The sequence below is a fragment of the Echeneis naucrates genome, chromosome 7 (assembly GCF_900963305.1).
Source record: "Echeneis naucrates chromosome 7, fEcheNa1.1, whole genome shotgun sequence".
NCBI lineage: Eukaryota > Metazoa > Chordata > Actinopteri > Carangiformes > Echeneidae > Echeneis > Echeneis naucrates.
In genome coordinates, this window is record NC_042517.1 from 2,417,377 (window position 1) to 2,444,927 (window position 27,551).

At 45.5% G+C, this 27,551-nt stretch overlaps 1 protein-coding gene across 1 annotated transcript; it reads right to left on the minus strand.

Annotated features, from left to right (window-relative positions):
- Positions 1-1,548: 1,548 nt before the first annotated feature.
- Positions 1,549-25,700, minus strand: src (v-src avian sarcoma (Schmidt-Ruppin A-2) viral oncogene homolog). The gene is made up of 12 exons (XM_029505516.1): positions 25,415-25,700; positions 10,159-10,420; positions 9,968-10,067; positions 8,377-8,475; positions 7,022-7,125; positions 5,950-6,099; positions 5,608-5,763; positions 4,665-4,844; positions 4,269-4,345; positions 4,041-4,194; positions 3,072-3,203; positions 1,549-2,950 (listed from the first exon to the last, which is right to left on the minus strand). Exons 2-12 carry the CDS (start codon positions 10,409-10,411, stop codon positions 2,742-2,744), a joined length of 1,614 nt encoding a protein of 537 aa, XP_029361376.1. The 5' UTR covers positions 10,412-10,420; positions 25,415-25,700; the 3' UTR covers positions 1,549-2,741.
- Positions 25,701-27,551: the final 1,851 nt, after the last annotated feature.

The following is a 27,551-nucleotide window of genomic DNA, read 5'->3' on the forward strand; positions in this document are numbered from 1 at the left end:
ACCAATAAATTAACAACAGTTGAGATGATTATCAGCTGCTGTTCCAGTAATGATTTCCTTAAAACTAACTGTCATAACAGTGACCAGTTCAGGGAAACAAAGATCTTAAAAGCTTCAATTTGTCTTATTCTCTTTGCTGAAAATAATTTTTCTTTAACTTTCCATACATAACATTTCTTTGATGAATTTTCTTGAATTGTGACACATACAACGTTTTGCTTCACATTTCATTTTAAGGCTGTTGCATATTCTAGTGTTACATGACTAAAGCTGTTGAAAACATGATCACAGTCAATCACCAGGAGAGGAAACTGTCGGCATGATACAAATTTTTATTCAAACAAACTGTCAATTTTAAGCAATACTCAGGATTTAACAAAGAAAAATCCCCCGTTGAATACAATAGAAAAGAGAATATATATATATAGATATATATATATATATATCTATATATCTATATATATATATAGATATATATCTATATATATCTATATATATATATAGATATATATATAGAGAGAGAGAGAGTGTAAAATATCTGCATAGCCAGAAAAGGAACCCAAACACCCCCACAGGAAATGTCTTGGCTTGTAATCCAAGCTGCATTTAGACAACATGACCCTCTATATTCTTGCTCCTTGACATTCTTGAAAAGGAAGAGGAAGAAGAAGAACAAGCGGGGAGGACCCCAGATGACCTGACCCGCTCCACGTGTACAGGACGCCATCAACGCTGCACACGTGTCAAACTCCCTCCATTTGCAGTCACATGATCCTCTGATGGGAAGTTATTGAGTCGCAAGGTAAAACCAACAAGTGCCTCCTGAAGTCCAAACTGGAGAGGCCGACCATCAGGACCATTCAGAGGATGGTACCACACACACACACACACACACACACACAGATATACAACACACACTGTGCTGGGTTGAAATGGACAAGAATGACACTTGGTTACCTGCTCACCTCCCGGCCTCTGAGGCAGCACCAACATGTTCTGGAGATTATCACGAGGTTTTGGATTGTATTGTTTGAAGGAAGAAATGATCAGTAACCAGCAAATTATTCAATCAGGTGGATCAGGAATTATGGAAACAGCTAACCAGTTCTGTCAGTCGTATTGGAAATGTGACTGAGGGCTAAAAACAAAAACATACTTGTTATTGAAAAGTGTCTTACACACACACACACACACACACACACACACACATAAATTGTAATTTAACCCATGAAAAGTACCATAAAAATTAAAATTTCAACAATGATGCCAACAGAAAAATAAACAGTTGGGTTATTCTAAGGAATAAATTATAAAGGTGATATATACATTAAAAGAATTAATATATTTACAATTCAGTTTCAAGATGCCAATTTATTTGCTATACATGCTGCTTAAAAGGAGGAAAGTTCCTAGTCTGCCCCCTACAGGCTGGAGGAAGGTGTGACCAGAGCAGACAAAATGGGCTCTCCAGTGTAAGGTTGTGCTCACAGTTGCACTAAATTATTAGGCAAGTACTGAGGCAGCTTCAAAATAGATTCAGGCAAGAAAGAAAATCCACCTGATTTAATTCATGAGGAACAACAAGAAAAAGTAAAAATGGACCACAGGATGGTGCTCAGGATCAAAACTATGTATTACTCTTTGGGGAGCTCTACAGATCCTCCGCTCACGACTCAGAATTCATTGTCAGAAAAGTTCAGAGCAGTAAAATACACTTTAAAAGAGAATACAAAAGTGATTTTTTTTTCTTTCCCCCCCATTCACACACACTCACACACACACACACACACACCCACACACAAACACACAGCAGAACTCGAGTCCATCTCCGTCCTGATCAGTGGCATATCGTTCGTAAGAAAATAGAGAGACAAACTCTGCCTCGCCTCTTCTTTGTGTCGAGCTGTATGTTGGCGCTTGTGTTCACACATAGCACATGTACACACACAAACACAAACACACAGATTTAGCCTCATTCTCAGATCAGTCACCAAACTTGTCTAAAGGTTGCACAGGAAGTGTGTGTGTGTCGGATATGGTTATCAAGTAAAAATCTTCCAATTGATCCAGGGTGAATCACAAAAAAAAAAAACAAACAAACCCAAACAAGTCAACATCTGAAACATCGTGGAAATTTACTAAACTTGTTTCCTCAAGTGGCAAAATTGGAAGACAAAGTCTGAGCACGGTGTGTTTGAATCCACAGAAAGTCTGGTAAAAATAGAAACGGCGCTTTCAGCAGGACAACTCTCATCTTTCTGTCTTCTAATCTTTCAGTCTGGTGTTGAAACTACAAGATCAGGAGGAATGTCTGAGGGATGAATATAATTATAATTATAAGGGCGCCTTACAAACACAAGGAAGGTAGAAAAACCTGCTCGTCTGTCTTAACAGTTGGAATGACTGACAAACAAAGCTCTGCATGACAAATAATCGCCCCCTCTTCTGAAAACAGTCCCTGGAAGATGACCTGGTTGACGGGATGGAAAGTGTGACAGTGACTTTGGAGAGAGGCAGGAAGCGAGCGTGGCTGATTGTGTCGATGTGCCGCTGACGATCCCTGACGTCAGAGAGATGCTGATTGTCCCCAGACTGCTGATGTCTTTTTTTTTTCTTTTTTTTTTTAAAAACACATACTGGCTCATGCACTCTCAAGCAGATGCTCAGTTTTGTTTTGTTTTGTTTTGTTTTGTTTTCCCGTGCATGCGTTAACACATGCACATATTCACTCTGTGCGCCGGTTACAGGTTTTCTCCTGGCTGGTACTGAGGCTCTGTGGATGTGAAGTAATCCTCCAGGAAGCCCTGCAGGTACTCGAAGGTGGGCCTCTCCTCGGGCTCCTTCCTCCAGCAGGTCAGCATCAGCTCGTGCAGAGAATCGGGGCACTCTGCTGGGCACGGCATCCGGTACCCACGCTCCACCTGGTCCAGCACCTCCCGATTCACCATACCTGGGCGCAGCAAAACACACTATTAGACTGATAAATCTCCAATCTGACTGTCTAAAATAAACAGATTAACTCCTCCAATCTCACAAGGCTTGCAGAAAAAAAAAAAAAGAAAGATCCCTACCTGGATAGGGCACTCGGCCTTTGGTGGCCAACTCGGTGAGCAGGATCCCGAACGACCAGACGTCAGATTTGATGGTGAAGCGGCCGTACAGGGCGGCCTCAGGAGCCGTCCACTTGATGGGAAATTTGGCCCCTGCAAGAGTTTATCAGCAGGTTAAAATTAGATCACTGTAGCTAACTGAGACAAGATTATTGTCATTATACAGCTATACAACGAGATTGGAGAACTTGGAGAACTTGGAGAACTTCCTTTTTCAGCGCAAAAAAAAGGCATATATATATATATATATATATATATATAACAAACATAAAAATAGAAGCATAAAAGTATAAAATAGAAGGCTAAAGTGTTGATGTGTAATTGCCTTATTTACAGTGGATGAACCGAAATGTACAGATGTATTGTACAGGGCAGGATAAATAATAAATACATTGCACTGGTGGCAGTACACAGTATTTTACACATTAAATGTTATATTAAATTTGCTGCATTAAAAAGTGTAAACTCATATAGCAACAGACACAAACACAAAATATGTCCCCAAAATATGAGGTGAAGAAGACAAAAACATTTGCTCCTTTTAAACAAACATATGTATTTTCACCAAATCTTTTTCATTTAAACCCCTTAAAGAACTCATGTTGAATAAATCTATGATTATAAACCAGGTCCGAATCACGCTCAGGAACTAAGCCATGATCCACAAAACCATCCCACCTGGAGCCTCCATCCAACAGTGAAGGATTCAGTTTTTCAGAGAGTTGAAATGTAATATATATATATTTTACAATTAACGTTATTCAACAAGGTTTTTAAAATTAGACAGTCGCGAGAAAGGAGATTGAAAACTACCCTGAGGTACATTTGGGTTCTTAGAATGACAAATATATCAGTAAAAATTCCTGCCAACAAAGAGCACAAAATAAATCAAGCACTACCACCACAGCCTGCGCCCCCCTGTGGTCTCACCTTGTCTGGCAGTGTATTCGTTATCCTCAATGAGGCGAGCCAGACCAAAATCAGCCACTTTGCAAACCAGGTTATCTCCCACCAGGATGTTAGCGGCTCGGAGGTCTCTGTGCACGTAGTTCATCCTCTCCACGTACGCCATCCCTGAAGCAATCTGACCAAGAGGGAATCTTTAACTGTTGTCCCTTCAGATCATTTAAATGAAAGAGCAGGAAACGATTGGCTCACCTGTGAGGCCATGTCCACCAGCTGGGGGAGGCGGAGCATCTTACTCATGTCACCTTTCAGGAAGTCCAGTAAGCTACCTGTTAGAATAGAACAGAATAGAATAAATCTTTATTGTCCGCCACGTTGGAAACATTATCTTCGTCAAGAACATGACTGTAAGACTGTATCTGAGCTCTACTCAGAGTCACCCAGAGGATCACGCTGTTGGAGCTTTAAAGATGTTTAATGTTCCTGATGTGAAATGTCACGGCACCTTCAAAAGATTTTGAAGTTGGTAATCTGACGCAGAAGCAGGAGCGGCCCATCTTTCACTGCCTCTGGAACTCCAGGACTAATCTTCAGACGAACTTAAATACTATTTCACGGCGGTTTTAAATGACACCAGTCCACGCTCACCTTGCCCCATGTACTCAGTGACGATGTAGATGGGCTCCTCGGAAACCACCGCGTACAGCTGAACCAGCTTCTCGTGCCTCAGTTTCTTCATGACCTGAGCCTCCTGGAGGAACGCCTCGGGGGACATGGTGCCGGGCTTCAAAGTCTTGATCGCCACACGTGTTGTGCCGTTCCAAGTTCCTGACAAGACAAAGAATAAAAAAAAAAAAATTACTGATTGTTACAACTCACTGAATTCACGTAAGACTAAAGAGAAAATTGTCTTTCGTTTAAAATTCTATCAGGCTTGATAGTCACACGTTTAATTTGTGTGCAAACTCATTATGTGTGAAAGATGTGAGAGGACAAATTGAGCTTGTGTGTCACACACTTTGGGTTTGATTGTCACTTTGTCATTTCAAAATGGGGAAAATGGAAGAAATGCAGGCCTTGTTTTGTTTTTTTTTAAAGCACTTTTTTCCCCCCACAATTGCAATGAGACCACATAAGAAGGCAAAAGGTGAATTTTTATCCTAATATCTAAATAACAGCTCTTGCTTTTGTTGTTTCGTTTCTGATATTTACATCTCTTTTCCTTTTTCCAGAAATGTCTTTGCATGTGACCTCTGACCCCAATTTTTTAATTTTCTTTTCGTCTTTTTATAGCAGCAGCCTCTAGTGAGCAAGATTTGATGAATGTGACAGCCAACCCCGTTCTCCTCTACTGATTGGGATCATGATATGTGGTGTTGTTTTTTTATGGGGAGTCAGTTATCAGCAACAATAACAACAAAAAGGATCAAATAAAAAGAACGCGTAATGCACCTTTCACAAAAAGCCAACGTGCATTTTAACCCCTCAGCTTTTGGATTTTTATTTTGGGAAACTGAAAAAATCTGCAACAACGGCCTGCAGGAGGGCTTTTCTTTTGTTTCTACTGAGGTTTGCAAAAATCACTGCTTACCCATCCAGACCTCTCCGAAGCAGCCCTGTCCGAGCTTGAGGTCAAGACGGAGCGACTCTCTGGGGATCTCCCAGGCGTCCTTGGCCAGCCCCTGAGTCTGAGGCTTCAGTACAGGACAAATTTCTGTCAGGCTGTGACACAGCCCATCAGCGTGCTCTGGGGAACACAAGCCAAGACAGCGTTTGGTGTTAAAACAAACCCGACTTCCTTTTTACTCACAGAACCTGTGACTGTAAAATAATAATAAAAAAAAACAGGAAGCATCTGAGAAAATATAATAAATGTATGATACCTAACGGGAACAAGAAGGGAACAGAAGCAGTGCTTGTGTGGTGGACTCACTGCGGTAATGATTGACGAGCTGCTGCAGGGTGCTGAACTGTGTGCGCGATGTGATGTAGAAGCCTCCGCTGTCCAGCTTCCTGATCTTGTAGTGCTTCACATTCAGCCCTTTGGTGTTGTCGTAGTCCAATACAGAAAGACAGTAGGCACCTGGAAGTGTGAGTTATGTTGGACATGTTTAAGGATGAGGGACAATTCGCTTCGTCTGCCAGAAGAGGGCAGTGTCAGCCAAGTGTAAAAAAAAAAAAACCCAAACCAAAACAAAACAAAAACAAAAACCAAACAAAAAGCAGTCTGAGTCAGCAGGCAGTCCCCAGGCGATGCCCCTCCCTTCTGTTGGCGTTTGAACCGGGTGATATGGCTTGTGGCAGTACGGTCTTCAGCTTCAGCTCCACGTTGACCTGATTCTGTCTGCTTCACCCACCCAGCACCTCTCCACTGCTGCTGCTCACCCATCCCTTTCTCATGCGCCACAGAACTTAATGTACATATCCCATAATAGTAATAATCTCTGCACATCACAAACACACAGAGTCCCAATATGGACTCTGCTCACTGCATCAGCAGCTGCCTATCAGAACATCTCCAGACTGAGTCCCACAGGCGTCACGTCCAACCTCCTTCCATCTGCCTGATTCGTCTCTCTTTGGTACTCTCGCTGCCACGCAGACCGAGGCAGCGCAGCGGGGCGTCACGTCTTACTGCTGAAAAGGGTTTGCTTTCTTCCCCTTGGTGCATTTTTTAGTGAGACACGTCGTCGGATTCAAACTGCACTTCATGATCAGATCTGAACATTTTTCAAGGTCAACAAAAAAAAGAACAAGAAGATGCCGATACATGTACATGACTACATGTGTAAGAGTCACAACTGGATGCTCAATAGTTATGTCTCCTTTATTTGGGAGGGTGAGAGTTTGGCACCTTTGCAAGCGACAGATAGAAAGAAAAAACATGTTTCAAGAACTGAACTGTTAATTATTACATTTACTGACCAGTCAGACTCGTTTGTCTTCAGGATGTTTATGCAAGAGACACTTCAAGGTTTGTTTCTTTGTATAAACGTCAGGCTTACCTTTGGTGGTCTCACTCTCCCTCACCAGGAAAGTCCCCCTTCGGTTCTCTAAACTTAGCAGCAGCCTCTCAGAGTCGCGGCGTGTGATTTTGCCAAAGTACCACCTGGTGATGTTGGGAAAAGAAAAACAAAAACATTAGAGCAGGTTGGTGAAGGGAAGACGATGCACGTAGGTGGAAGGGAAGCGAGGGTTAGTTGTTGTTTTTCAGATTCTGCCTTTGCCTGATAGCATTTCAGATGCTTTGCATACTAATGCCAAGAGAGCATCAGCTGCTTACCTGGACTCCAGGGTCAGTCTGAGATGGCTGCAGCAACAGGAGGCAAAGATGAGAAAGGGAGGTGTTACATAAAGTTAGCTGTATTTATAAGGAAGCAGGTTAGCACGCAAAGATCAGACGAGTAGAAAACAGGGAGGGGGCGTTCAACAACAGCAGTTAGATGAGACCACTGATGCTACTCTTGCAGCCAGCAGGTGGTTAGCTTATCGTAGCATAATACTGAGGGGGAAACAGGGGAAACAGCTTGTCTGGCTCCGTCCCAAAGAATCTGCCCACCAGCTGGGGGTTTATGTGCAGGTCTATTTCTCAGCCGGGCAAAGTGACTTCCAGGAGTCTTTCTGGCCGGCCGAAAAATGTTTTATAGCTCAGGTTTCTAATTGATTGCATATCAGCAACGGTCTTTATGGTTTGGGGGTCATGGGCTGGAAGAGAGCCAGTCTCAGCTGGCGGTGGGGAAAAAGATGGCGGGGCTCTTTCACAATCATCCACACCGACACTCACACTTATGAGTCGCCAAGGAGGTGACAGTGCCAACGCACTGTCCCACTGTGCCCCCCATTAATTGAAAAGAAGGTGCTATCACATGTTAATTAGTGAACTTGTGAGATTCTGGTAGAAGCCAGGATAGCTGTTTATGCTAAGCTAGGCTAATCAACTGCAAGACATAGGCTTAAATTGATGGCACTGATCCTCTTTTTTCTTTTTCTAATGCTACGCGAAGCTAATCAGTTGTTGGATGCAGCCTTATGCTGAACAAATAAGCATTACTGTATGGAACAGAAGCTAAGTTCCCCTTCTCTTCAAGTCTTTATGCTAAGCTACCTGACTGCTAATGCATCTGAGTGGTGTCGATCTTCTAACTTACAAACATATTTCAACAAAATATGTTCCCAAAATAAATTTAAGAGCTCATTTAAAGACAAGGAGACAAAAAGCTGAAAAAAAAACAAACTTAAAGGCCAAACTTTAGAGGATTAATTCCTCCATGCAAAAAAAAAAACAAAAAAAACAAAACAAATAAATAAATAAATAAAAACAGATAAAAGACAGAGCATGAAAAAGAAGTTAGGCATTTACTCTTCTGCTTGGATGGAGTCTGATGGAGCCACATAATTGCTGGGGATGTAACCGCTCTCTCCAGTGGTCAGGGAACGTGCCAGCCACCAGTCCCCTTCTCTGAAACGGTGAAAACGATAAGACAAACTTCATAAAGGCTCATCAGACATCCGAAAAACAATGCTTCCTTTTAGGGCTGATGTTTATCAAGTGTCCCAGAGTAAAAGCAGAAAGACGCAGACTTTCTGTTTTTGGGTGTAACTACAACAATAGTTTAAAATGAAGTGACTCACGGATAAGCTTGATAAATATAAGCCCAAGTGCTTCTAATGTTAAAAAAATAATAATAATTGGAGGTTACATAATGATATACAACCATGCATTCATGTGGGTATGACATAAGTGAGGGATGGTGCTTGTATCTTTAGACATTGGCATGGAGTGAGCTGCTGGAGCTTTGCAGCACTAGTTTCGCTCAGAAAATCTCGAGAAGAGTCGTCAATAGTTTACCCAAATCCTTTCTGGTGGACGTGCATTGATTATAGTGCTGCAAAGCTTCACACCAACTCCCCTGCTGCGCTAAAGGGATCACAGGGCATGAGCTATGAGTTATGTGGTTCGTGCCGTTCTAGTGAAGTGGTATTACGGTGCACAAAGTATATACACTTTAGGTGACACAAACACGCAGGCAGACAAACGGCACGGGTCAAATTGGATTCCAGGGAAGCTCCACCAACCTGCAGTTCACCTTCCTCCTGTAAAGCAATGCGATGGTTTGTGTCGGAGAGATGGAAGGGATGTAGTGAAGAATAAGAAAAGTAAAGAAATACAGAGACTGTGTTATGAGCAGTGGGAGCAGAGCAGAGCGAACAGATCAGGCCATTAAAGTGCACATAATAAAGTTATGAATCTGAAATATTTAAACCATAAACCAACTCCAGCATAACCTGGAGACCACGAAGGAGCAACCAGGAGATAAAAAAATAAAAAATGAGTTTGAGAGGTAATTAAACTAACAGATAACTCCACATGGCTACATTTAACTCCACCAATCAGACCTGTGAGAACATCATGGAGCTGGTCTGTGGATTCTGGGTGTACTTGACCCAGTAATGAACCAGGTCTTTAGCTTAAGGGGCCAGATGCAGCGATAATCCACTATTGTCCTCAGCTCCAGCCTTCTAGGTCAGTAGTTTGTAACTAGGCAAACAGCACTGGGGCTGCAGCACTGTAGTATATGGTTCACTGCACCGCTATTGATTCACAGAGCGAGCACCCTGTTTTGGAGACGAGCAGGTCTCCCCTTAAACAGAATAGTTACGTACGGACTCGCGAGGTCCCTGTGTAGCAGTAAACAAAGCCACAGTGAGCTCAGCGAAGCTTTTGGTGAATGAAGGAAAGGTTTGTGCAGGAGGAGAAAAAAATAAAACAGAATCCAGCACCGCCGAGGTGTTTTCATGGTAATGGGAGGTTTTATTGAGATTCAGCCTGTGAGGAAACCAAGCAGCATCTCTGTCGACAAAAAGAGGGTCTATTCTTGAGATAAACAGGAGTCAGAGGGCAATAAACACAAAAAAGAAAAGAAAAAATAAAAACAAAGTAAGTTCCTTACGTGTTGTTGACTATCTGGAGCCGTTCGCCCTTCCTGAAAGACAGATCTGAGGCCGTTCGAGACTCGTAGTCATACAACGCCACGAAGGTCGTCACACCTCCTGGTGGAACAACAACAAAAACAACAACAAAAAGTTCAAAAGGGAATTCCCACACAAATAAAAGCCTGAGCCGCTGAGCTGAGCTTCTCACCTGCTAGTGTGATTCTGTTGGGAGAGGTGATGCTGTTATTGTCCACGCCTCCAAAAAGGGCCAGCTCCGCGTTGTTGGCCAACGACTGGCCGCCAACCAGACCGCCGTCCATGGTGGGGCTGCGGTTGGGTGTTAGGGACTGCTGATTGGAGTTGAGGTGGTGGCCTCCCGCCCCTCCTCCAGAGCCGAGGTTGCCATCCAGGCTGCGGGTCCGGTGGCCTGATTCCTTGGGCTTGCTCTTGGATCCTCCCATGGCCGAGGCCTGTGCAGGTGAGAGACAGAGAAGCGTGTGAGACTCCTGCAGACGAAGGCCCTTCAATTAAAAATTCCATTTCATTGAGCCGCCGGAGATCAATTACATCATCGGCATCAAACAGACGCTGCGCTTTCTTATGTCATTTCCACAGAAAACATTCTCTGGAAAAAATTCCTCCGACTGCCACGAGACCAGATGCCGAAACCGGAGATGAACTGCAGACCACGACTCTAAACCCGCCGAGACTCGCTGCTATGTAGACCACGAGAAGCAACACGTCCCCACGGACGGCGGAGCAGCTGCCACTCTTTGGTTTCAACACAAACATGAGATCCACTTCACCCTGCTGCCACCAGCTGAGCGCACACACACACACACACACACACACACCCAGCAGACATGTGCCACATGCCTGCATGCACATGTTTCAGACACTGATGCACAGACAGAGAAATGCTCCAGCAATTTGTGGTGCCATAGTCGTTCTTTTGGTTTTATTCACGCTGATCATTTGCAGATGAGTTTGTTCATTCAGTTAATGCACCAAACCGCGTTCATGTCCTCGTCCCTTCAGTCATGACGTGAGAACGCTGCCAGGATATTCATCTTTTAGTAGAACTGCTGACTGGTTTATTTGTTGAAAATGTTTCAGTTTATGACGTAATTATTTATGCAATTTAAAAACAAAGCAAAACATTCAATCTCTATCTTATCTTGAACTGCAGGTTGAAACTGGAAATGACAAATTGGGAACTAAACAAATAATGAATGAAGGCAGGACTCAACATTTAAAAGAATAAATGATCACCTTATAAAATTGCTGCATTGAATGTCTTCAGAATCAGAGACTGAACATGGTTATCGTTCATATTATGGTCATGTGACACGTGACGTGTCACAGTCTGATATTCATTTGTCCCCCTTTTTTTTTTTTTAACGTTCTCTGAGACAGAAACATCTGGCTGCTTTAGCAGCAGAACCCATGTTTACCAGTCTGCTTTTTGGTAATGGTGCAATGTTAATCAGAGCTTGTTTGTGGAAAACACCTCCCTGCTGAACCTGGAAATGAAGCCAGAGAGAGAGAGAGAGAGAGAGAGAGAGAGAGAGAGAGAGAGAGAGAGAGAGAGAGAGAGAGGGAGCTGTTGCCAGGAGGATCAAAACAATGCACTAAAAGAGGCAAAACCACTTCACCGAGCTGAGCAATGTTTTCTGTGGTTTCCTCCATAAAACCAACCACATTTGCCAACTTTAACAGTTGAAACAATAATGATTCATTAGCTGCAGCTGTCCCCGTGTTGCCCACTTCAGTTTAGCTTCCATGCAGATGATTGTAAAGCTTTTGGGTGAAGAAGTGGTTACAGACTCAGGAAAATCTAAGATCTGGAGCCGTGAGCTGACGAGAACAGGCCAAGGTCGAGAGGGCAGCTTCTTTTTTTTGTCTGTCTGCGACTCTTCATTTCTGAAGCTTTCCCCGCCCACTCGGGTGCACCGAGTAGCTCTAATCACAGCTTAGTGCCGCCAATTCATTATACTAAGCCACGGATAATTTAGGGAGTCAAGCCCGTGCTATCATGGGTAGATATAGCCACAGGGAGTCCGCTAGGAAATGCTAATTTACAGAAAACACCGAGGTAGGGTGGCGCCGAGCCCTGCTGATAAGCAGATAGAGGACAGAGTGGATGCTGGTGAGTGTCAGGCCGCCACCGCCGCCCCCCCCCAGAGCCCTGTGCATCTGTTGGATGCAACACTACGCAGAGCACGCTCTCATTCACAAGCCAAGAGTCCAATCCAGAACGAGAGAGCAGCTACGTGACGCAGGCCTGCAGTCAGCGTGAATGTAGTGACTTATGGTGGGAAATGTGAAGCACAAAGAAGAGCACAGTTGGCTACACCACAGAGCGAGATGAGCGAGGCTCTCACTGGGTCTTGTGGGCCATTTTGGATGACCCCCCCCCCCCCCCCCAACAGCTTGCTGTGGAGTCACAGAGAGTTTACTGCTGCCGGTTTATTGTCGATGTGCAGTTTGTGAAAACGGAGAGATTTAAATTTTAGAGCAGAAGAAAACAGGTAGCGATAATGAGATGAGAAGAGGAGCGAGGATCGCAACATTGGTTGGCATCATGAACGGACGAGTTGGGGGGGGTGGAGGAGGAGGAGGGGTCAATGGGTCCGGACAGTCGATATCCCCCACCCCGCCCTGGGGCATGTCTGCATAAAGGGGGTCGCATCCCAGTAAGTGTGACAGTGCAGTGCAGGTCGACGAACAGACACAAAGATGACGGGTGGCTCAGGGAGTCGCTCTTTGTGTGTCTTTGTGCGTGTCTCCCTGAGCAGGCTGGTTGCATAGTTAATGAGCTGTTTGAAGCAGAGCACAGCAGAGACTCTTCCTCTCTCATCTCTTCTTGTCCCCAAATCCACAGATGATGCTTCCACTGAAGAGATGTCGAAGATGATACGGCGGTGCTTCAATAACACACCACTCCTCCATAATGTTGTCTTTTTCTGAATATTCTTAAAGGACACCGACTGTGCATGTGACAGAGCAACAACAAAAGGAAAGAAACCCATTTCCCCCCCGAGACTGAACAGAATTTAATTCCTTTGGCCGACAGTGTGCTAATGCTCAGACCCAGACAAATACACTGAAAACTGAACAGAGCCAGAGCATTAAAGGGAGTCTCTGGTCTTTTTTCACACTCAGTTTCCAACAAAGCCATCTTTTGTCAGCTCACAGCAGGCGGCACAATCAAGACACAGAAGTGGCCTGGCGGTTTTTTTTTTTTTTTTTTTTTTTTTTGCGGGGCTGCCAGATCCTTGCATGTTTCAGCTCCAAGAGCCAGTAGGAAAGTATGGAAACGAGGGAAGTCACGAAGCCAAACAATGTCATGTTTTGCTGCAGAGTAAGTGGAGTCATGTCTGTGTGTGTTTGTCTGTGTCGTTCACAGTAACTAATGATAATTAGAGGCTTATTCTGGCCTAATAGCACTGAGGTACTGTAACAAGCTCCCGCTGTCTGGAGAGGCAGAGATGCATGAAAATCCCTCTGGCGAGGTGGGGGTGTGGCTTGGTAGGTGGGTGGGGGATTTGCTTAATTATGCATAAGATAAGGCAATGAATTCCGAATCCTTTCGGTCTCCTGGGCTTTTGGTAAATGGGAATAGTCTTTTAATATTGCTGTCAGGGTTGGCCCCCTCTCTTCGCCCCCGCTGTCCTCCTCCTCATCATCCTCACAGGATGCTGCATATCCCTGATTTGATTCTTTTTTTCCCATTTCATGTGAAAGCAAAACAATTACACCCTTTGAACGTTGCCCGCTCATTGAAATAATAGGAGCAGAGGTGGAGCCGGTCGCTGATGGGAGTCAGGATCATGACACCGGTCCGTTTCCTCCCCAGAAAAAAAGAATTAAAAAACAACAACACAGGCTTCGCAATGAACTCTACTGTGCTTTGTCTCATTAAAGAAAGACAGAAAGAAAGCAAAAAAGAAATCTTTTGGGAATCCTGAACATCCAAACTGAAAGTGCTTCAGATGTTCATGCAGTCTTTATGAGAGAGACGACTCAGTAATACTGAAACTCTGCTGTGTGAATCGGCACGTTTGGACTTGTCTGTAGCGATGACAGTTACAGCAGACCCCTCACTTCGATCCCACAGCGCCTGCTGCTATACAGCTGTGATCTAATACACAGATTGGGCAAGTTCTGACAATCCACCTTCATTCAGGGACTAAGACTCAGGAACGTCACAGTCTAAAGGTTACAAATAAGCTTTCCAACAATGAAACGGTTGTATAAACACTGATGTTCCTCTCCAGTGATCTTTGATGATCGATCACTGAGGGTAAGCAACGCATTAGTTCGAAAGCTGCGATACTGCAGCATTGAGACTGAACTGTGACCTTTATAGCATTATAAAGTTATACCACAACAGTGTTTAACTGACATACGTGTTCTGGTTTCCATTTACTTTAACTGGTATGTAATTTCCTCACTGCACTGAAATTGAGATTGAAGAAGCTACAGGACTGAAATGCAGAGACAGACTGAGATACGATGAGAATCTGAAGTGAAGTGTTTTTTTTTTTTTTTGAGGAGGGGGCACTTTTACGCCCATTTTGCAGACATGTTTAGTCCAGCTAGTAGCCAGTTGCCTACAGTTCTGATATGTGCAGGGCATTGCAGGGCGTGGGCAGGGGGTTGAAAGACCGCCCCTGGATGGACCTGTGACTGTACGGAGACAAATCACTATTCATGCTCACACTCAGCTGGCGGGCGGGCGGGCGGCCCAGAGTCACTGATCTTACAGAAAGGCTCCAGATCTTGGGGGGGGTTCTGCTCTCAGGGTCATCCAGTCTTATTTTCCAGAATCCACCCTTTGAGTCCTCGTGCCTTTCAGCTTGGTCCATCACGACCACCACGCAACAACTGGACACCAGCACATTGCTATAACTATGCTAATAAGCTAATAAGCATTATTCCTAAACAGCACCAAGTGTCCTCTTCTAGTCTGGTGACTTCACTCACTGCCTTAGAGACCAGCAGGAACTTGCTGAGCTTGGTCGTTTAAAAGGTAAATTTAGGAGCAGAGAAGCCAGATGATGTGATCCTGACATCTCTCGCAGTGTGTAACAGAACTGCATTAACATTTAACCTCAACAGGCCTCCTCTTTCCGTCTGGCTGAGTGAACAACAGGTACCAGACTGCAGAGAGATAACATCCTGTTTTTATAGCATTTGCATAGGCAGACATCAAACGTTGAAAGCGTTATGTGCGTGTGCGTGTGTGTGTGTGTGTGTGTACGTTGGGCACGCATGCTGGAGAGCATGAACTTGCGTGGATAAATGAACAGGCTGTACTCATAGTCAAAGTCTGAATGGTGCAAACACACTCACACTTGACCGATTGCGACCTCATTCCAAAATGGTTTTACATACAAGAGCAAGTGATTTAGCACAGGGGATAGCAAGAGTGTGTGTGCGTGTGTGTGTGTGTGTACACGGAAGGCATGCACGTGTCTTTGCCTGAGTGAGCGAGTGCATGTGATCCTAATGTCAGCCTGGTGGATGTATTCCTTCATCTTAATGCTCTCTATGTAATTACGATGGTTGAGGGGAAAGTGGGGAGGCTTTGGCTCCTGCGTCAACAGCCACCAGTCGCAGCGTAATCCAGTCCTGCTTGTTCTGTCCAGATTATCTACATCTATTCCCTAATCGTATTGGCCCCAAACGCGGTGATGACATTCCATCTGGGGCCTGCAAACAACACGAGACGGGATGGACCGGTCAGACCACAACTGCTGCTGCCGCCGCCTCTGCTGCTGCTGTTGGCCCTCCAAGCACTCCTCTCGTCGTGTCTCAACAAATCCATCTGCTGTGGGAAAGCAGTGTGAAAGATCAACTGTGAGCAGCAGCGGCCAGGAGTGGTTGGTTTGATTAGGTAACGTATGGCAGCAGGAGGGCAGGTGCCCCGGCTCCGAGCGAACACCGGGTGTAGCTGGAAGTCACTTTGTTTCTCTTCTCCTTCAACAAAAATGAATAAGAGGAACTGGGTACAAGGGCGTATTTGCACATCACTACGTTTTCCCCGTGCAGGTTTCTAAGACTGAACCGGCATTCATCCACACTTCCCATTCTGTTAGCCGCTGGGTTGATCATTACAAAGAGCCGAGATAAAGTAACACAACAGAGTGTAACACAAAGCTGTTGGCATTTCACCTACTTTGCATTGTAAGTGTGAGCCACCGCTCAGGGCGACCCAGAGCACTCCTCCATGTTTGGAGGTCTGAAGGTAAACCCCCCCCCCACCCACCACCTCCTCCTCCCCTCTGATGGCAGCAGGACTTTGCTGAGTCCTGGAGAAAGCATCTGTACCAACCCCCCCGCCCCGTTCCCCAGCCCAGCCTGGGCTCCTGTCACGGACAGACACAGCAATATGGGGAGGTGGTGAAGTCAATATTTACCACCGCACACACACACACACACACACACACACACACAGCTGTTGCCATGGAGGCAATTCCGAGCATTCCACAAAGCAACAAACTGCACAGATAGTTGCAGGCACACACACATTTTCTGGGCCAAAACACTCACTGCATGCCTATCTGATGAAGACCCTGATGAAGAGAAAAGCCAAGCCTCCCCATGAGCCGAGTCTGCGGCTCGCTGAAAACATTTGGCTGAAGCAGAAAAAGGAGAGAGCGAGCGAGAGAAGGTGAGATCACCTGGAAAACAAACAAACAAACAAAAAAAAAGCCCATTAATGTTTCCATTATGATGGTTGACCCTGCCAAGCCTGAGCAGAGGCCATGAGCCATGATTCCTTTCACTGTGTGCATCTCTCAGCACTGGTATTTTTTTATTTGTTTAAAAAAAAAACAAAAAAAAAACTGTCACAGTCACGTCACCTTTTGTTTGCCAAGTGCGACAGCCGACCTCAACTTTTAAAATCATATGACATCTCTGGGCTCATGGAGCTGAGCAGCTGGCCGCTCCATCTTAACCCCCCCCGCCTGCTTACAGGCACTTTTTTTTGTCCACTTCCAAACAACAAACACGGCTGGCACCAACTGCAGGTTCATGGATTTTCTGTTATCCCCTGCTTCTAATCCGTGTATGACATACATCAAATTATTTTGGGATTGAGGCTCAGTGAGAAAATATCTGGGCCATTTTAGATGAGGTGATCTGTTAAAGGGATAGTCGGACATTTGGGGAGGGAATACACTTATTTGTTTTCTTGTCAGGGGTTAAGTGAGAAGATCAACAGCACTGCTGTAATCTGTCTGTTCATTATAAGGCTACACGCAGGAAAGGATTCATTTATGTCGTCTGGCTAAAATTCACCTAGCAGCACCTGTAAAGCTCACTAATTAACATTTTATGGCTCCTTTATATAATCTGTTAAAAACTTTTCTGTGAACTTTGCAGGATACTATTTCCTGACTAGGACTTCAGCAAATTGTCATTTCTTATCTTTTTGTGTTAAATTTATGAGCTTCTGGGGTGCTGTTACATTTCAACAGAGCCAATTTTCCCATTCTTAGTTTTCTTGCTAAGCTAATTGCTAACCAGCTGCAGGCTTTAGCCCTTTATGTAATGGAAATATGAGATATTACCAATTTTCTTGTCTAACTCTCGCCAAGATCAAGAGTGAGAGCACTTGTCAAATTTCCAAGTTGTTCCTTTAAGAGAACAAGAAGACACATGGGCTTTATTTTCCACCTCATTTCAATTTATGCCCCGCTTCTTTCCATCTTCTGTCTTCTCCTTCTTCTCGTCTGGATCCGACACCTTCGGAGTCCACAAGGCCAAGCTGAAGCCCAGAAAACTTCCCAGTTTTGGGATTTTTAAACTGGAGAAGACGCCACATCTCTGCGAGGTACATCTGAACACGCCAACCCGTCCTGTCCCTGGGGGGACTGTACCTGTGAGTGTGTGAGCTTCATCACGCTGTCCTCTGTGGTCGCTTCTGATCGGCCTGCTCTGGGGGAATAAAGTCAGTCCAGTACGGACCCCCTCTCACCTCATTTCTCTGAGAACCGTCCTAGACTGGGTGTGACCGGGCCGGCTTAGACCGGACCTGACTGTGATTTCCTCTGCTTAGCTCAACAGGTTTTTGTTACAAAACAGCATCTAAATTCTAGCGCACCAAGCGTGCTGTTGCCCAATGAAACATTTCACAGTTTCTGTGTTTGGAAAGAGCTGAGAGCTTAATGTCCAACAGCTCATTAAGCAATTGTTAGCGAATTAACCTTATCTAAAAAAAACAAAAGAAAAGTTTAAAAAGCGTTGTTTTACAGTTCGAGGTCTCCCAGCTGTTCCCCTGTCACTCGCCATAGATTCAGACACACAACCAGCAGCAGCAGACATCTCTCCGCCTGAGAAACTATGAGCTCTGAGGCATCTGTGGCATGCATGGCGCTCTGACTGTGGCGAACGGACCCTCAGGTATTCACCGCATTGTGTTGACAGTCTGAGAATCCACACTTTGTTCTTTTGTGGTGCATTAAATACCGCGAATAGCCAGAATGGCTTACTACTGTACTACTTCTTGACTTAAATCCAGGTTTACTTTGCTTCTGGGTCTTCGTTACGACATCAGCCCTCTCATCCTCTCTCTCTCTCTCTCTGCTGCTCTAATCTAAATATGGTCATTATGTGAACTGAGACTGATGAGCTGTGGTCATGTGTTCAAATGAAGAAATGGAGAGCAGGGAGAGGGAGCGAGATGGAGGAGAGGAGAAGAAAAAAAAAGAAAAAGATAATCCTCAAGGGCTTTGCCTCCCGCCCCCCCTTCAAGTCTTCTTACTCGCTCTCTTTCGTGCTCTTTCCCCCCCATTCTTGCTCCAATTCTTTCAGGAGATTTCCACGGTGGGGAAAATGGTGCAAGCAAAGGAATCCAACTCCTCTGATGTGTCACGTGAGGAGGAAGAACATAATTTCTCCAAATATTATTGAACTCGGAGTCAAGTTAAAGAATGTCCCTGCTGAGAGAAAGATGTGACACATGGAAAAAAAAAAAAAAAAAAGAAGGATCTAAAGTCTGACTGGCAACGCTGTGACAAATGTATTAGAGCTGCGGCTTCAAGCAGGACGCCGGTATCATACAGGGCTGTGTTTTAACGCGTCTCAGTAGCTGTATGGTGCCTACAGTGATGGCAAACCCTTAAATTCATCTCCTATCATCACATTTCAAAGAGGCAGCATTTGATCTGCTGAAGTCTGCAGAGACTCCCAGTAACCCAAAGGCCTTCACCGTTTAACGTCTCATCAGCAAGGCCAGTCGGTGAGAGACATCTGTTAAGCCCTGAAATCCACCCGACCTAACCCAAATGTTCACACACATACACATATATATAGTTACTGCCAGTCACGAGCAGCTGCTCATTTTTTATATTTTCCATTTAGATCATTTAAATGTATTTCTTGAAGTTATTTTATGCTTTTTATGGACAGGGACAGTGCTGAAAAACAGGAAATGGGAGGAGAGGGTGAGGGATCGACAAACAGTAATTGCTCCATCTTGTCAGGAGTCATCCTGCTGACCTGCTGAACGCTCAGTGTGGCCTTAGTAAGATGCTTTTTTTTTTCCCCTGTTGTGTAGATTGTGTGTTGTGTGTAGAGTGACACCCTCCCAGCTAAGCCACAGAAGAATCCGTTATTTCGATAAAAATGATAGTTACAGTTATGTCTTTCTCCAGTTTTCACTGTAATGAAAGAAATTAAGAAGAAGCAGTAGAAGAATTGAATGAAGCCGTTCCCCTCAGGCCTCCCAGGTGTTTCTTACAAACCCTCTCTGGGGCACAAAGGCTTTGTAGGAACAGGCCTTGTTACGACACCCTCTGAAGGATTATTTGGGCAATAATGCATTGCAGGAAGGAGCTCAGCGTATTGTCATACTGGCGAGAAAAAAGAAGCAGTTAGGAGAGGAAGACAGACTGGTTGTTCAGGGGTTTATCCTGCAGGAAGAACCTGAAACAAACAAACAAAACAAAAAAAAAAAAAAAAGACTTCACAGCAGTATCAGTTTGGGATGAGACGGACTGAAGGCGAAAGCAAAGAAGGCCGCGTTATATTTACATTTCAGAGAGCCATAAGTGTCTCGAGGTGTTGAATCAGTTTCACACAGTACATTGAGATATTATGATGTAAATTTAAACAGCCACCTAATCTTTTGGGTGGGAATGTAGGTGGCACGTCACCTAAGCATGTAAACTTTTGGAGTATGAGAAAACGGCAGGCCCCGTTACTCTGGCATTCCCAGCTCAGTCGCAGCGGAGCCCAGTCACGGCTGAGGAATGTAAGAGTGGAGGACGAGACGAGTTTCAACTCCTCTCCCGCTCACACAGCCCAGAGCAGGAATGTACGGGGAGCAGGTAGAGACACCGTCCGCTCAGGATGTTCAGATGCTCGGGCTAGCCGCGAGCGACGCCCGCCACCCGCCTCGGCACATTCCCGTTACCATCTGCCAGGGAGAGGGAACGCGGTGGCATCGAGCAGCCAAGTTTCACACAACGTTAGAACAAGAATGCAAGTCAAGGTCGCAGCAACAGCACACACCAACGGCTGCTCATCCCGTCGTGGAAGAGACTCCAGACTTTATTGTGTTTATTGTCAACACAAAGCGAACCGCACGCTGAGGCGTCATATGCTCGAGGCTGATCCTCAGCTGATTCTCCATTATCGTTTCAAAATATGTGAGGTTGTTTTCCGGTGACTGAGCAGGACACAAGTGTGAAAAAGAAAAGTGGCTGCAAATGCAAGAAAGCATTTTAAGAGCGATGGGAACAGCACAAGCTTTGTGCTTATGTGCAGAGGCATAAATAAAGCCTGCTGTTCTGACATTTCTATGGCTGCTGTGGCTGAATTGAAACTGAAAACAAGACACAAAGATCCCAGTATTGGGCCCCTGCTTCCTTGGAGATAGACAAATAAGAGCAACAGAGAAGCAGAAACACCCACCAGGGTTTGCCATTAAAATTTTAAAATGTGCCCATGTCACGCTTCATCATGAAAACATAACTGCTCCCTGCCGTGACATTTCCATAAGAGATTGGAGGGCAAGGCCTCCTAACACTGATGAGATTTCCTCCATCCCTTTTAAACCACCCCTTTGTTCAGCAGGGCCTGATTTCAATATTCAAATGCAGCACGGCGGGCGGCGAGGCAGCGAGAGAGCGAGACGCTGCCTGCGAGGCAATCAGCGGAGAGCCGCCAGTTTGGTCGCAGCTTCAATGAGAAACAGAGGGGTGGGTTCAGTGAACGGAGGAAGGTGACCCCACTCTTCCTCTTATCCGGACTCACATCAGGACAGGAAGGGGGCGACACCACAGGAGGAGAGACAAAAAAGAAAAAAAAAAACAAAAACCCAAAACAAATCAGATATTGCACTTCCTGCAACACACACATGGCAGGCCAACTCTAATCTTCATGAAGTCACATTGATCAGAGTTAGCCAAGTTCACTCCACCGAAGCGGGATGAAACAACACAGGAATAATAACACAGTCGCTTGGTGTCCATCAGTCCGGCTAAAAATGCAGCTATGTGGAAAGTGAACATATCGTTAAACGGCCGGTGTTGAACTGTTTCTCCAAAACGGGCTCTGAGCGGTGAAGCCAAATTTGAAAGTGAGAAATTACAGCAATTGGAAAAGGCAACGAGTGAGTCATTGTTTAGTCACAGTTCAGCAACGTCTCCACAGGTATATCATCCCCTGTTAAAGGAAAACCATTATTTATCACCCCTGAACTTAAGTGTCTGCTACCTGCATGTGCAGCTGCAAACAAAACAAAAATCATCCTGAAAATGTTACAGCAGATATTCAGATTTCATTTTCATTGAAAAAAGTACAAAAATATAACATTCCTTGGAGAATATGATTTATAAATGGGAGGCTTCTCTGAAGCATCCCAAAACTCACATATTGGAATTTATAGTTTGGTTTATTGTGCAGGCTAAAATGGAACTAAGGATTATTTCTAACATATTATTATTTTCTTTTCTCTAAAAAGTGAAAACAATAATCTTTCTTCTTTAATTCCACGTCTTCACAGATTCTTTGCTTGCTGCCCAAACTCCAACATCCAGAGATATTTAACTATTAATCAATAAAAAAAAAAAAAAGAGAAAAGCTGCAGATTAATTATGTGTTGAAGGGCAGCAGCACAACTTCTTGTCTTCAATCTGATTCTGCATGACAGACAACAGAGATCTTATCGTGTGCCCACATGTCTTCACGCAGATTTTTTTCTTAGGAAATGCCACACAGACATATTTGTGTTATCTGGTTTCAGATGGAATTAAAAAAATCTTCCTGGGCCACAGCTTGACACCCACAAGCTGGAGCACAATCTGCAGAAAAAAAAAACCCCAAAAAACTCCTGCGTCAACTTGCATGGCGCCGATTCTCAAAGGATGAGGAGGGGGAGCCTCAGAGTTTTAAGAGCTGGGAGAAGCAGCATGTGCTCTTCCCAGCATCTCATCATCCTGACCGGCACTCGCACAGCTGCACCCACACAAAGCCGCACATAGAGGCATCTTTCTAAATGCCAAAGATGCTTTTCCTGTCACAAGAAATGTGCACGGAGCGATGGGAAAGAGGGTGTGAGAGTGATCGCTTTTCCACAGAGGCAACAGTGGGTGGATTGAGTGGAGATGCGTGGCCTGTGTCACCCTGGCCCATTCCCAGAGCAGAGGGACAGGAAGTGGCCGGGGATCCTGGGAGGATACAAGCCCTCCTCTGTTTGGCTGTATCAAACCACCATCAGATACTTCATTTAAATGGCCGGCCAGCACAGGCCCCTCTGACACTGAGCTTCGGAGAGATATGTCGGAGCGCTTCAGATCTGCATCTTTGTCACTCAGCTGCCTTTTACTGGGCGTATTTGAAAGCTCTGTGGCTTCATGTTTGAACAGCGTGCACATCTAGTTCCCTCCTGTGGTTACCGATTCAGGTAGTGACACAATGCAGCTTGGACGCAAGTGAAGCTCGTGACCTTTAGGCCAATACCTGGAAAAGGGTACAATAAAAAGGAGACAACAATGGCCGACAAAAAACACAGAGAGAGATGGGCGGATAAGGCCCAACAGGCTGCCGGAGACGCGAGACAGAGGGAAAGAGCGAGAGAACAGGTGGCAGCGGCATTCCCATGCTCAACCGTATGCCCTTGAACATCGCCGGGCACTAATTAGCACTGAATCTGGGCCAGAGCAACAGAAGTTTGGTATCTGCTGCATGAAAAATTCAAAGGCGTTTGTCAGCGGGAGGCCGTCACAAATCTCATGGCCCCCTTTCGTTCGTACAATCCCTCTCTGCTTCGCTCCCTTCTGAGAATATCGCACATCTCTTTGCCTGACTGAAGAGAGCGGCTGACACTGGCATCAGACAAATGTTTTGTTTGTTAAGTGCTCCAAAGCCAAAGGGGAATTGTGTGTTCATTCAACAAAGAAGTGGCAGCCTACGACTATTACCACAAATATGAGCGCAATTAGTGGACTCGCTTACTGACGTCCCCCCGTCAAGCTCTTTGTCAGCCCACTGCTGGCTCTAACGGCCAATGAGCTCCTTTCTCTTTTGCAATATCATAAGCTATCACAATATGTCCTGGCCGCTCGATGCCAATTAATCCTCATCTGACCTGAACGAAAGTGGGACACTTGTTAGATCAAATGATGAACTCGACAAACTGCCAGCGCCAACCGAGTTTGGTTGAGGCAGCTGCAGCTCAGGACGGAAGCAAATACACTCATGGCTCTACAGACCGCCGCTGAAAGGATCCTTTTCCACCTTTATCAGGGGAGGAAGGCCACGAAGGCAAATTTTTTACAATGTGGAAGTTAGTTGTCTTGATGCTGCTGATTCTCCAGGAATTGGTTGGAAGAAGAAGAAGGGGGGGGGGGGGGGGGGGGGGGGGGGGTTATAGCTGCGGAAACAAGCAGTTCATTGATGTCAAGCTCAGTGTATCACCCTGATGGACAGAACAGTCCAGTATGACACACACACACACACACACACACACACACACACACACACACACACACACACACACACACACACACACACACACACACACACACACACACACACACACACACAAAGGGGCCAGTCCTCAGCCACGTTGCCAATTAGCAGGAATTTTCAGCCTGGAGAGCCACTTTCCACCAATCTCGTTGGAGCTGACATAAACATCCACAGCTTTCACTGGGAGGCATTCATGGGATTCCAAGGAGCATTAGGGTCCCTCTCCGCGGAGCCTGGAGCCCGGCAGCCGGAGAGCAACACAATGAACCGTCTCGGACCACTTTGAGAAAGATTCACTCGCTGGTTGGCTGCCTCGGCCCGGTGTAGGATGAATGCTAATAGGCTAGTGAAACTGGCAGCGTTTTGTCTTTACTGTAGGTGGAAGCATTTACTGTGAATCCAGAGCGTAGATGGGAATCCTGCCCGTCCCCGGGTGTTTATCCCCCTCCACCACTGGCCCAATATTAAATTTAAGGATATTGAGTCCATGGGGTAATATGTTTTCGCCTGCCTGCTCTCAGACATCCTAATTCCTTCAGGAGAAAAATCTGCAGGGGGATTAGTCTAATGCACGACTGATAATGAAACTTAATGGCAAATTTTTATTTTCCTTTAAGAATTATTGACGTCGCTGCCTCTCTCTGGAATGTGTTTTCTGGAGAAATGCTTCAGATTTCACAAGAGGGATTATTGTGGGATATTTAGGTGGTAGGACGATCAAAAATCCACAACAACACACCTCAAATAGCGGCGCCGCTGGTTCAAGGGTGCACAGATCCTGATCCAAAGAGTCAGGCCTGACACCACCCAACGTAAACTCAGAATATTAAGACACAGTATGGATGGTGAGGACGAGTGTGTATGTTCAAGGACGTGGCCTCAATAAATTACAGACTATACACCTAAACTCTGAGGCCTGTGCTTACCTCTTTTCTATTATTAGGGCCCCGCCACATTAGAGTCAATATTTGGGCCTTTGAGTCATGTCCAGTGGGAGAGACTAATCCCAAGCATATGACAGCCTGTCTTTAAAGTGTGTGGGACGTTGGGCAGGAAACTCTGTGGTAGACTGAGACTGAACAACCAAACTGTGGCAAACTATTATTCTCCTCATTTGCACACACAGCAGCACAGTAAAGTGCAGCAGGTGGCCAATAAAACAAAAAAAAAAAAAATAAAATAAAAAGAACTGCAGAGGCGCTCCAGCTGCCAAATCTCAGTTTGTGTTTAGGGGTTTTCTACCCAGGGAGCCATTTTTCCTCTAAATAATGTGAAATGTGATGACTGTAGTTTGGATCTCATGAAGCCTCTGTAACTCTGTGGCCTCCATCAATAATAATAATAATAATAAAATAACAGCAAACATCCAACAAGTTCAGAATAAAAAATAAATAAATAAATAAAGGAAGGTTTGAACACAGATGTCATTTCTCAACAAGCTCCAGGAGTCACAATAACAAGTTGAGGCCACTCACCCTGACGCGCAGGTTACCGGCGGAGATTCGGCGTCGTCGTCTTCCCTTCTCTGCTCTTCAGATCAGTCGGGGCGGATTTCTCATTAAAAGCATCAATGAGCTGATCGCAGAGACCAGATGTTCATAGATCCAAAAAAAAAAACCCCTCAGTTTCAGAAAACCAGGATCCGGATCAGGACCTGCAGCAGAACAGACTGTCGGTGCCCAGACGCGGGGAGAGAGCCCATTCAGCTGGAGGTTCGGCCCGGCGGAGTCATGACGGGTCCGGTGGACGGGCAGCTGCCGAGCAGGAAACAACAAATCACGACCAAAACACCGGGATATGAGAGAGACGGGAGGGGGCGGGGCCTCCGGGCCGCTGCCGCACTCTGATTGGACGGATCGGTTTATGCATAATTGACATGTGAATTAGATGAATGGCGTCTAATGGAAGCCACGCCCACTCAGAGAGCGCACTTTCAAACTCTCTCAATGTGGATGTTTTTATTATTATGGGAGGATTTTCTCTGAATATTACATCTATTTGTCTTTTCTTGAAATCCACCAAATAATTTCCAGTTTAGATCTGAAATTCTAAAGTCATGAGTCTTTGTTGCCTGTGTGCAGATGATTTAAGATAAATTAAAGAGCTGCACTCTTTAATAAAACCCGAATGATCTTTGATTGGAGTGGAAACGTGATAAAAAAAAAAGAGTAAACAATCATGAAACAAATAAAAAACTCCTGCCCTGAAGTTATTAAAGTTTATAAGACAATGCTGCCACCTCCTGTTGAAATGAGATTTAACCGCCACATGAGAAATGAAAGATTTAAAGTCAAAAGGCCGCATTCAAAAGACATTTATTTAATTTATATTATTGTGTACAAGATAAATATATAATGATGTTTTTATCACCTGATGCAGTTTGTATTTTATTATCTCATCATTTGGTTTGTATGTGACTTCCATTCCAGAAGAATTTCACTTTAACTTTAACACAGCCAAAAGGCAAAGTATCTGTATAATAATATCAATATTAAAGGAAGTATTAATATTATATAGCAGAGCCCAAATGTGACTCTAGTTGAAGCAGAAAGTAGCAGAAGAAGGAAATATTCAAACGATGAAGTTATAAGTCTTCAGGTCGGAGTCTCTCCTTCACTTGTCACATGACCTCAGTACGTTTACATGACACCTAAGAAACCGAATTAGACCGACCAAAGCTGGACTAAACTGTACTGTAGGAACTCTTTTGTTCAGTATTCACAGTACAGTAACAGCACCGACGCTGTCTGTGGTCTGTGTGTACTCCGGTCTGTGGAGGGGGGGTCTGGTCTGGTCTCTGGTCTGTGGAGGGGTCCGGTCTGGTCTCTGGTCTGTGGAGGGGGGGTCCGGTCTGGTCTCTGGTCTGTGGGGGGGTCTGGTCTGGTCTCTGGTCTGTGGAGGGGTCCGGTCTGGTCTCTGGTCTGTGGAGGGGGGGGGTCCGGTCTGGTCTCTGGTCTATGGGGGGGTCCAGTCTGGTCTCTGGTCTGTGGAGAGGGGGGTCCGGTCTGGTCTCTGGTCTATGGGGGGGTCCAGTCTGGTCTCTGGTCTGTGGAGGGGTCTGGTCTAGTCACTGGTCTGTGGAGGGGGGGTCCAGTCTGGTCTCTGGTCTGTGGAGGGGGGGGTCCGGTCTGGTCTCTGGTCTATGGGGGGGTCCAGTCTGGTCTCTGGTCTGTGGAGGGGAGGTCCGGTCTAGTCTCTGGTCTGTGGGGGGGGGGTCCGGTTTAGTCTCTGGTCTGTGGTGGGGGGGTCTGGTCCGGTCTGGTATCTGGATGGGTCTGGTCTAGTCTCTGGTCTGTGGGGCGGGGGGGGTCCGGTCTGGTATCTGGATGGGTCCGGTCTAGTCTCAGGTCTGTGGTGGGGGGGTCTGGTCTGGTCTCTGGTCTGTGGGGGGGGGGGTCCGGTCTGGTCTCTGGAGGGGTTCGGTCTAGTCTCTGGCCTGTGGAGGGGGGGTCCTGTCTAGTCTCAGGTCTGTGGAGGGGGGGTCCGGTCTAGTCTCTGGTCTGTGGGGGGGGGGTCCAGTCTGGTATCTGGATGGGTCCGGTCTAGTCTCTGGTCTGTGGGGGGGGGTCTGGTCTAGTCTCTGGTCTGTGGGGGGGGGGTCTGGTCTAGTCT

Coding starts and splice junctions, on each gene's coding strand:
- src (XM_029505516.1), bottom strand. CDS start 10,411: ATGGGAGGATCCAAGAGCAAGCCCAAGGAATCAGGCCACCGGACCCGC. Junction 7,126..8,376: donor GACTCCATCCAAGCAGAAGA/GTAAATGCCTAA, acceptor CAACATCACCAG/GTGGTACTTTGGCAAAATCA. Junction 4,346..4,664: donor CACTGAGTACATGGGGCAAG/GTGAGCGTGGAC, acceptor CTATTCTAACAG/GTAGCTTACTGGACTTCCTG.